The 11,578-nt window shown below is 36.2% G+C and overlaps 3 protein-coding genes across 3 annotated transcripts in view; 2 read left to right on the top strand and 1 right to left on the bottom strand.

The window, feature by feature from the left end:
• Positions 1 to 11,578, top strand: part of LOC132164740 (uncharacterized) — a 57,820-nt gene that overhangs the window by 20,608 nt on the left and 25,634 nt on the right. The gene's annotated exons all lie outside the window — the stretch shown is intronic.
• Positions 4,808 to 8,280, top strand: LOC132164382 (putative disease resistance protein At3g14460). The gene is made up of 4 exons (XM_059574886.1): positions 4,808 to 6,618; positions 7,064 to 7,152; positions 7,406 to 7,521; positions 7,606 to 8,280. The coding sequence occupies exons 1-4, from the start codon at positions 5,085 to 5,087 to the stop codon at positions 7,976 to 7,978; spliced, it is 2,112 nt and encodes a 703-aa protein (XP_059430869.1). The 5' UTR covers positions 4,808 to 5,084; the 3' UTR covers positions 7,979 to 8,280.
• The window catches only part of LOC132164741 (uncharacterized), a 20,602-nt gene continuing 18,132 nt past the window's right edge, over positions 9,109 to 11,578 (bottom strand). The window contains exon 2 of the mRNA XM_059575297.1: positions 9,109 to 10,218. Within this exon, the coding sequence (XP_059431280.1) occupies positions 9,379 to 10,191 (813 nt within the window). The 5' untranslated portion in view covers positions 10,192 to 10,218 and the 3' untranslated portion in view covers positions 9,109 to 9,378. The remainder of the gene's footprint in view (positions 10,219 to 11,578) is intronic.

Genomic DNA, 11,578 nt, shown 5'->3' with positions numbered 1-11,578 from the left:
TAATTATGATTAAGATTTTTTAAATTTTCAGAGTAAGTTTATATCATTGATTTTATTAAATAATAATTATTATTTTAAAATTACATATTATCATATTAGTATTAATATAGAGAATAGTGATCCGATACCAAAAATATCTCAATGAGCTAGGGATCCAATCCCCAATAGAATCATCTTTTGACGAAAGCGAAGGTCACTAGTTTGAATCCACTATCCCCCTCTTGTGAGGAAATATTAAAAAAATTTTAAAAAATAAAATAAAATAAATAGTGATCCAAGTAAAATAGTGAGTGATAAATGCAAAATTAATCTATGTGGTTAGCCTAAATTACAAATTGCTTCTTACGGTATAAAAAATAATTTGGAGATTCGCGGGTAGGCCAAAATAACAATTTAATCCATGTAGTTAAATGTCGTCAAAACACTTGACGAATTTCGTTAGTGTACCACATCAGTACCAATAAAATGATGACACGTGTCATTCCCTTATTTTTTTTAAAAAATAATAATTATATATATATAGTGACACTTGTCATCCTTTTATTAGTACTAACATGAAATACTAATAGAATTGGTTAACTGTTTTGATAAAATTTGACTACATAGACTAAAGTGTTATTGTGGCATACCTTAAGGACCTTTGAATAATTTTTTATACCACAAAGAACAATTTAGACCAACTACATTGACTAATTTTACATTTATTCAAAAAGGCATGATACAAACCCAACTTTTTTGCCCAACATAAGTCGAACTTTTGTCTTATCCTTTAATTTTTAAAAAATAAATAAATAAAAAAAGGAAAAAATGTATGAAGCAACCCTATTTATTTTTTGTCTTTCTTTTATTTGGAATTTTTAAAAAAATGAAAATTTGTATTTTTCTTCATAATAATGACATTGTTTTTAAGAAAATGTCATTATTATGAAGAAAAATACATTTTTTCAATTTAAAAATACCAAATAAAAGAAAGACCAAAAAGAGATAGCTAGGGTTGCTTCAAACATTTTTTCCATATTTTATTTTAAAAAAAATAAAATAAAAAATGGAAAAAACGTCTAAAATGACAGATAATGTATTTATGCTTTCAACTTGTATTTACTTTGAAATGTTAATGGGTGATTTCCCCCAATCAATTACCAGTTAACTATACTATAGGAATTGGCAGTAACCATACCAAGATGGATCGAATCAATCAATTCAATTTTGGGGGGTTACATTTTTTTTACTCCAATAAATTTTTTTTTTAAAAAAAAGTTGTTCTTTAAGAAAAAAAAATGGTTTTTTTTAAAAAAAAAAAAATCTTCACACCCGATATTTTTTATTTATTTATTTTTTTTTAAAAAAATGTTTGATTTTATTTTATTAATTGTATTTTCGTCATTATAGAGGACATTGTCCATTTTTGGTAGTTTGGAAAAATACATTGTCAATTTGATGGTAGTTTCAGGAGATATGTGAACTTTATCATAAATTAAATATTTTAAGTGTTGGGCTTTACTTATTAAACAGAGAGTAAGAAAAATATTAAAATATAAATTAAATTATTCTTAAGTTTTTAAAATAAATAATAATTTAATATACAAGTCATGTGTTAGTCATGAGTAGTCCAACTACGTTGGGTAAAGCACAACGGTTGGATTACACTCAAAATGCTTTTCTTTTGAAACGATTAGCGAGGCAACCCCAATGTCGAATCTAGAGGCTAATCCATGTTCATAGTTTTATAAATGTATGATACGACAAGCCACTTGCCCCAACTTGTCCACAGACTGACAACCATGATTAATATTTAATAAAAAATACATCAAACCCATGTGCCAACTTTCTATCCATTCGAATAAAAAGTTGCTACATATATTACTTTTATTGAAAATATTTTATATATAGTAACATATTCAAATCTAGAGACTGGCGCCATGTACAGAGTTTTATAAATATATGATATGAAATGCCACTTGCCCAACTTGTCGATTGACTGATGACCATAATAAATATCTAATAAAAAAATACATTAAAATCATTATTGAAAGACTAATGCCATGCACCAACCATATTCCATCCGCGGGGTGGAATGAAAGTTGGTACAAAACATTATTTTTATTGAAAATATTTTATATATATACAATAAATTTGGATAAAGTTGGTACAAACTGCTTTACACACACAAAATAAATAAATAAAAAACCTTCATTTCAAACAATAATAAAGTTACATCTATAATTATAAAATCACATTAATAACATTATATGAAACCCTAAACTCAATCAACCTTAAACTCAATCTCAACAAAATCACTTAAAAAAAAAAAGAAGCAAAGTTCTTTGCCAAAAAATAAATAAATAAATAAATAAAATAAAATTATTTACTTCAAAAAAATAGTAAAGTTTTACCTTTAATTGTAAAATCACATTAAGAATGTTGTATAGTTGTTCCACAATTTTATATATATATATATATATATATATATATATATATATTAATTAGATCATATATATGAAAGTAACGTATTAACACATGTATAACTCATAATTTTTTTTTTTTCTTTTTACATGTGCACACAACAAAAAGATAAAAAGTTAGATTTTAAAATTATGTGCCGTAAAATTATGTGCCGTAAAATTTACGGCACATAATTTTATGTGCCGTAAAATTTAGATTCAAGAAAGAAAATTATGTGCCGTAAAATTTAGATTTTAGCTCCGCATACGTAATTCCCTTTTCTAATATTCGGAAAGGGACAAATATGAAAATAATAATTCAGAATTCTATGAACATGAATCGATTCTCTGTTGATCGAGATGCGTGCGTTTTGGAGGAAGAGAGCTGCCACAGAGAGAGAGAGAGAGAGATAACGACAAAAATTCGCTACAAAAATTTCCTGTCCAGAATCCAGATAACCGGAATCACGAGGGAGAGAGATAACCGGTCAAAAGAGAGGACCCATTTTTTTATTTAAAAATATTTTTAAAAACATAATGCCACGTCAGCTAGAAGGACTGAGAACTACGGGTAGATACTATAGCATTTCTCTTTTATAATCCTTGTCTCTTTTGTTCAATCTTCTACAGATATAAGGAACCACCGGAAACGAAGTAACTCATCCTGTAATCCTCACTCAAACAACAGATATTTGCATTTCTTCTTCCTTGCTGCCATCTTCAAAAAGCCATATATGGCGAACCCCACTTCACTCGTGGCGAAACCTATTCTGGATGAGATCATTAAGACTACTTCCGACTTGATCAAGGAGACGTATTCCTCGATCCGTGGCGTGAAGGAAGATGTAAAGAACCTCTCAAGGAAGCTCACTGCTATCAAAGCTGTGCTTGTAGATGCGGAGAAGAAGCAAGTCAACAATCAACAACTGAAAGATTGGCTCGGAAAGCTCAAGGAGGCAGCTTTTGATGCTGAAGACGTACTGGAAACTTTTGCAGCAGAAGCTTATCACTGGAAAAAGAGGCAGGCGACGGAACGTAGCTACCTACCTTCTTTTGGTAAAGCATCCTCTAAATATGATACTGCACAGAAGATCAAGGTTCTTTCAAAAAGATTTGATATCATTGCTGAAGAAAAAGCAAAATTCCATCTCGACAATATCCCAGATAATGGCGGTGCGTCTGAGACCCCAAACTACACGGACTACCAGGTGGACAACTCAGAAGTAGTTGGCAGGGAGGCTGATAAAGAAAGCATAACAAACATGATGCTTTCGAATGAATTCGATAAAGAAGGTGACGTTTCTGTGATTCCAATCATAGGGATGGGAGTCCTTGGCAAAACAACTCTTGCTCAACTTGTCTTCAACGACGAGAAAGTAAAAGACCATTTCCAATCAAGAATGTGGGTCTGCGTCTCAGCTGAGTTTGACCTCAGGAGGATTCTTAAAGAAATGGTACTATTTCATGCTAAGATGGAATTGGATCACAGCTCCATAAGCCACCTACGGTCTTGGCTTCAGGATTTCTTGAATGGACAACGTTTCTTACTTGTTCTAGATGATGTCTGGACGGCGAATATCTCAAAATGGGATTCCTTGCGAGTTCTCTTAAGACATGGTGCAAAGGGAAGCAGAATTTTGGTAACCAGTCGGATTGCCAGAGTTGGGGAAATTATAGGCACTCAACCTTCCTATCGTTTGGAATATTTGCCTGATGATAAATGCCAGTCCTTGTTTGCAAAGATTGCATTTGGGAATATGGGCACTACTTTATCCAGTGAAACACGGGAAGCATTGGAAGAAATTGGTAGAGAAATAGTTAAAAAGTGCCAAGGTCTCCCACTGGCAGTCAAGGCAATGGGAGGTCTCTTGCGCGGTGACGTTGATATAAGCAAATGGCAGCAAATTCAAAGAAATGAAATATGGGAAATAGAAAGCCAAGACCCTGGAGCTGATCAGCTCCAAGTTGTGGCTATTTTAAAATTGAGCTATGACCACCTACCTTCTTATCTAAAGCCTTGTTTTGAGTAGTGCTCCTTATTTCCTAAATCCCATGTCTTCTTTAAGGAAGACTTGGTCAAACTTTGGATAGCGAATTTTATATTTTAGTGAGCTTTATATAAGGTCCTTCTTTCAATCTTCAATCATTGACGACAAGGAGATATTCAGCATGCACGATCTTATCCATGACTTGGCACTATCAGTTTCAAGCCCCACTTGCTGTCAAATGAAGGACAATGAGTGCAGTTTCTCTGAACAATCTCGTCACATGTCGTTGCTTGGTAAAGATTTTGAGCCCATGTTAGAGATTGTCAATAAAGCTACGAAGCTGCGCTCACTTCTACTACATAGGGGCCAATTGAAAATCATTTGTCAAGCCCTTGACAAAGTGTTTCATACATTGAAATACATACGTGGCTTGGATCTTAGTTCAAACCAGATCTCTCAACTGCCTGAATCAATTGAAGAGTTGAAGCTATTGCGCTACCTCAACCTCTCTAAAACAGAAATCAGACTTCTCCCCAACTCAATTTGCAATCTCTTCAATTTGCAGACACTGAAACTCTTGGGGTGCGCTTGGCTTTCTGGTTTGCCCAAAGACCTGGGGAATTTGGTTAATCTTCGACATCTTGAGCTCGATGATATGTTCTGGTTCAATCTCTCCATGTTGCCACCAAGTATGGGCAACCTAACCAGTCTACTCAATTTGCCTGTATTTCAGGTCGGCCACGAGAATGGACATGGAATTGAACAATTGGAGAAAATGGCGGGTCTTTCAGGAACGTTGCATATCTCAAAGCTAGAAAAGGCAGTCAATGCAGGAGCTGCCAAATTGAATGAGAAGAAGAGCCTTAGCAAGTTGGTGTTTGAATGGAGTGACGGCGTTTTCAATACACATGATGAAGCAACTGATAACAATCTACTCGAGGATCTAGAACCTCACTCAAACCTCAAAGAGCTCCAAATTTTACGTTACAGGGGCAATGAATTTCCTGCTTGGATAAAAGACGAGCGGCTCCAAAATTTAGTCAGTCTTACCTTGAATGGTTGCAAAAAATGCAAAACCCTCGCTCTAGCGCAGTTACCCAATCTTCGAGAGCTCTTCATCAAAGGTATGTTGGAGTTACAGACATGGCCTGAGGTCGAATGCCCTTCCCTTGGCCGGCTAAAGCTTAGTAATTGTCCAGACCTAAGAGAGCTGCCTATCATCTTTCCAAATTTACGAGTCTTAACTATCAAGAGCTGTAATTCCTTAAGGGTTCTTCCGGTGGTCCCATCTTTGCAGTTTCTAATACTCATTGACAATCTTATTCTGGAGGATTGGAATGAAGTACCATTACCGATGCTGCAAGTTGGTAATGATCAAGGCCAACTTCTAATCAGGCTCTATCCCTCTTTGATTGAACTGTTAGAACTGAAAGTAATAGGCTGCCCCAAGCTGCAGGCGTTGCCAGAGAACTTCGGTCCACAAAAGCTGGAGATCAGTCGGTGTGAGTTGATGACCACTCTCCCACCACCACCCCAAGCCCAACGTCTTCAGCAATTAGCACTGGAAGGATGTGATGATGGAGCATTAGTGAGGGCAATACCAGATTCCAAAACTCTATTCGCTTTGGTTATTTCCAGCATCTCAAACATATCCTCACTTCCGAGATGGCCCCAACTTCCAGCGCTTGAGGCGTTGTACATTCGTGATTGCAGAGATCTGGTGTCCTTGTCCAACGGAGAAGAAGGGTCTCTGCGAACCTTGACCTTTCTCAAACTACTTTCCATCCGAAATTGTGAAAAGCTGGAGACACTAAATGAGGAGCTACCCACTACGCTGGAATGTTTGATGATCGCATCATGCCCCCTTCTCAACTCATTTTCACTGAACAACCCCCCTTCACTTACTGACCTTTACATTGAGGACTGCCCTTTGCTCCAGTCCTTGCCAGAGGATGGGCTTCCCAGCTCTCTTCGACATTTGCTAATCCAAACATGTCCCCTGTTATCTCAGCGATGCCGAAAGGAGGGTGGAGGAGGTCCAGATTGGCCCAAAATTGCGCACATTGCTGACCTGGAGATTCATAATTCCCATATACTCGCCCCCTCAACATTAGTAGCAAACCCGCCAGTCCCCTCAACGTCAACAGCAAACCAGCCAGTTTGGTATCGTCATTTTCTATGCTGCAGAGGTTAGCACTTCCTACTAGTAGTCTAGTACCATACATGATATGTTATAATATGATATTGTTAATTAAATAATTAAATTATCTCTTCTTATTATTTTAAGTTTTTAGAATAAATGGTAATTTAATATTGTATTAGAGCTAAAGCTCTTAAGTTTAAACGTTAACTCCGTCAATTCATACCATTTAAATTAAATATTTCATCTATTAAGAGGGAGTTTGAGTTCATACATGAATGAAAGTGTTAAAGTATTAATTAAATGATTAAATTTATCTCTTCTTATTAAATTACAAATGGTAATTTAACGATACATATGCCAACTATAAGTCATATAAATATATCTAAAAATTTGTATTTGAGGCTTACTCTATCGAATTTCTTTTGATGGAACTCAATCATCACGATTAACATGCACTGCTCATTTCTGCATGTATATATATCTTCTTTTAGTTTCATTGGAAAAAGAAATGGAGAAGAGGGCGGCAACAAATCTTATCGAAGCAGAGTCTGGAGAAATATTCCTAGAGCAAAAAAGGAAGGTCAGTTACTCACTCTTTTTCTAATCAATGTGTCTCCCACATTCTGATGTGCAGCAATGATAACATTGTATGGTTGTTCCGCAACGCATCATTGTATGAAATTTTTTTACGTTGTTATTTGCATATTAAGGTAGGATAATTGCATGGTTCTTTTTCCTCTTTTTTGTTTAAGTCTTTGTTTTTGACATGAAAAACCTAATAGGCTTGAGGAATTCTATTGATATTGAAGTGTTAATTTTCAAAAATTATACAGAAGAAATGGGTTGATGAGAAGACTGGCCATTTTTGCTTCATGATGTACGCAAGGTTACTCTTTAAGACTTGGAGTGGTGGTGAATACTGGATTTGGAATTGTTTCAAGGAAACAAGGTGAGGCCATGAACTTTGTATGTGCATATCACTCTTCTCTTGTGTCACATCTGCCGTAATTCTAATTCTTGTATTAAATTGCAGTGAAAACATTGAAGTAGTAAAACTTTCGCATGTTTGTTGGATGGAGGTGAATGGAAAATTGAGTATGTCAGAGCTATCGCCAGAAGTTGTGTATGAAATTGTGTACGTAGTGAAGTTGACAAATGGGGCTTTTGGGTGGGAACGCCCTATCAAACTTAAACTTACACTCCCAGATGGAAGAGTTCAAGAACGCCAACTTAGCCTTTTGGAGAAGCCTAGAAGACGATGGATTGAGCTCAATGTCGGCAACTTCCAGACCAATGACGGAGAATCGAGAGAAGTGGGCTTCACTATTAGTCAGATTGCAGGACAGTGGAAAAACGGACTCATAGTTAAAGGTGCCATCATTAGACCAAAACAGACGACTCTGTGATCATTGATCAAATAAAGGAAAGCATTTATGCGGAAGTGTTCGTTTTTTAACAAGAGTGTTTGATTAGAGTCCAATAAGGAGTATATCTCCATAGATCTTTAATTCAATTTTCTTAGTAGAGTCAGTATCCTAGTTATTTCTTTACCAGAATCGGTTTTAGTTCTAGTCCTAGAAGTCAAGACCTAATTGGTCTCTCATATAAATCGGTAGTCTCTTGGTCTTCTATTTTAGGGACGAACTACCAATAATGAAGTGTGGTTGATTAATGTTTTTCTATATAATACTGTTTATTGTGTTTTGGAGACACTGAGTTATAATAGTGTTTATTATGTCTCCTTCAAAGCAACTCATTTATCCCTTTCCACGTGTTTCGTTACTAGTTGGTTCGTATCATGTTGGATGTATTGAACTATTTGTTTGCTCACTATTTATTTTTTTATTTTTATTTTTTTTAAGTGATGTTTGTTCACTATTAAGCGCTTGGTGGAAGTGCCGGTATAGCCGAATAGTTGTATGTAAGATGAAATTTCCGAACAATAAGTGTAGAATTTTTTCATAAGAAATGCTACACTTTCCAAATGATGTGCCACAATCTTATATAATCTATTATTTTGAAAAATGTATCACCATTTCATGAGATTATAACACACTATACGAGAAACAAATTTTGGAAAAAAATTTTAGGAAGCGTAACATTCCCCTTTTTTCATAAGACTATATCTAAATAGCTATAACACCCATAAGCCCAAGCACACTTTAGGAAGGCCGAAACCAGAATCACTATAGTTCAGGGCCTTCAGGCTAATTAAATATTAAGATGAACAATGCTACTCTTATCACTCATTTATCATATTTATTTTACACCGACAAATCTAAGGTGTTTTAAGTACTTATCCTTTTTTTTTTAAATAGTTAACATAAAAACCACTTAAAACATGGTACACATTAACAGGTGTAAAATAAATCTAATAAGTAAATATGAAGAGCAGCAGCATAGCTATACTTTTATCTGTCATAATTGATGCTCTGTGAGTCTACCAAGTTGTGAGGACAATCAATACGATGTGGGTGCTAGGTATGCCTGTCATTGATGCAGGTACCAAATTAAAGAAGCATTAGATAGGTAAAAAGCCACCAGCAACACGTATTCATAAATAAATAAATAAATAAAGTAGTCATAAATGCAAGACATGCCAAACATTCCAGAAAAATTGCGTGAATGTTACAGCTTGGGGTCATAAAGGCCAAAAACATCATGGTCTTTGATCAATCTTCACAATCTTAATAACAGCATAAAAGAGGAATAATATTTGATGAAAACTGATAAAAGAAAGAAGAAGGAAGAAAACCATAGAGAGCAAATAAAAAAGAGAACAAAAAAGCCTCTGAAACCTAGTTCATCAGGTATACAACTCAGAATCTAAAGGATGACCCTTGGTCCGGTTGAATCTTAAACATTCATCCTTACCATCACCACTCATTTTCAAGTCCAAGCACGGCAAAACACTCCTGTGTAGTATAGATTTAACCAGGGACATCACAGCCCCACCAAATTGAGGCCAAGAAACACACAAAGTTCCCTTGATATTCTTTGTCTGGCATCGACCTAGCAAAGCAGCTGCCAACCCATCTATAACACTTCCTGATGGAAAGTAGTCTATACCCTTCAACAATGATGAACCTCCATTACCCTCACCCAACCCATTTCTTTCTGATGACGTCTCCAGCTTGAAAGCAAATGCCTCATCCGGTGACAGCTTACCACGAAAATTTAGACTCTGAACTGAATCCAATATCAGAACCCTCTGAGGAATAATTTTATCAGCAATCAGCAACTTTGCAACAATGTGAGATCTCTCCGCTGCAATGGAGCACGGAACAGAGATGAGGATAATTGAATCATCACCAACATTGAGGGTGTAGATGTTGCAGGATTTATCTCCAAGAGAGGATTCACTAGAGTTTCCAGCGAAAGAGATCTCAGGTAGGACGAGACTTCCAATTAGAGATTTAGTGGATAGATGGTGGAAAACATAAAGAGATGGGGAAGATATGGCGACGATGAGGAGAGAGGGACAAAGAGGTTCATCAGGTTTAGGATTAGAAAAAACGAGGAAGGGAGATGGAAGAGGTGGTGATGGAGGAGTAAAGTTATTCAGATCTTCCTGAAAGAACCTTGAAGGTGGGGGAATCTCAGTTATGACATCTTCCATGTCTCAACTTGATCCAAGTTCACAGCCCTGAAAATTATAAAAATAGATTAGTATCAGTAGGAGATACTCTGATCATTTGGTTACTGATATCAGTGACTCCACCAAGTTAATTTACAAATCAATCACATTATGCTATTCAAAATGGACGTTTTAATCTATATTGTAACCATTCATTCTTCTTTGCTGCATCAAAAACTAAATCACAAGCTTCTAATAAAAATCGAGCCATTCTAATCAGATTTATAATATGAAGTTAGAAAATTATCCTTAAAAGATACGGCATTATGCCAACAAAATGTCATTTGCATATAAACTCCCTGTAGTATCAAGGGAGTTCCTCTAAAACCTACAAGTTTGGTAAGAATAAGTTGAGTAAGCCTCATATCTCTGGTAATTAGCAGAACAGATAGCAGACAATTTAAAAAGGCTCAAACTCTTCTTTGGGTGGGAGTCTAACCTCGGTACATAGGATAAGTTTCTTCACACTGCTCACTGAGCATTCCACTGATCCACTTATTATATACAAGACACTGGACAGTTACTAATACCACTGTGTTGACGCGTACCACTACCACTAATAGTGACTACAACATACACAGCCCCTTTAACTACTAGTTAATGCCATGTTCTCTATTGCTTTGAACTCCCATTCTCATAACAGCTCATTTCCTCCCCTGCTCCAACCTCCACAAACAGAGCATAACAGGGCCCACGTTCGGGTCCTATCATTCACCACCCCTTCGGCTGGAACCTTGTTCCCAAGGTTCTTGGGGTTGCTGCTCCAACTCCCCTTCTCCGGTCACCTCAACCTCCCACGGTTGCTTTGTTCTCGATAACAAAGACATGAGGCATATGACATCTATGCCCCGGTGTATAACATTTGTTGCAGTTGAAAAAGAGCCCTTTTTCACACCTGCTCTATCATCTCTGCCCATGAAAGTTTCTTTACCGGAGGAACAGGTGATGAACGAGAGGTAAGTGATGTTGCTGCTTTATTGTCTTGTATGAGAATTGTTCTTTACGAGTTTGGTTCATTCATTTGATGCTGGCACATCAATCTTTCATCTTGCATTCAGGACACCTCAATAGGTTCTCGGAGGGACTTGGGCTGTAACATCTTCACCTCTGTGGCCATCTCTTTCTTTAAGCCTCCAAAGAAAGTTCCAATTAGGACCCTCTATGGCCATCCAATAACCCTATTAGCCGCCTTTCAAATTCTTTCATATCCATGGAGAGTACCATGCTGCTCAATGCGAAATAGAGCTTCGTCGGAATATTCGTACTCAATAGGCCCAAAGCGGGCTATGAGTTCTTTTTCAAATAGCTCCCAAGTCAGCTTTTTCCCCTCCTTATGGTTCACCTGTTGTAGCTACTAAAACTATTGATT

Source organism: Corylus avellana, chromosome ca10 (assembly GCF_901000735.1).
Source record: "Corylus avellana chromosome ca10, CavTom2PMs-1.0".
In the NCBI taxonomy this organism is placed as follows: domain Eukaryota; kingdom Viridiplantae; phylum Streptophyta; class Magnoliopsida; order Fagales; family Betulaceae; genus Corylus; species Corylus avellana.
Note: the sequence above shows the minus strand (reverse complement) of the source record. Positions and strands in the feature narration are given on the sequence as shown.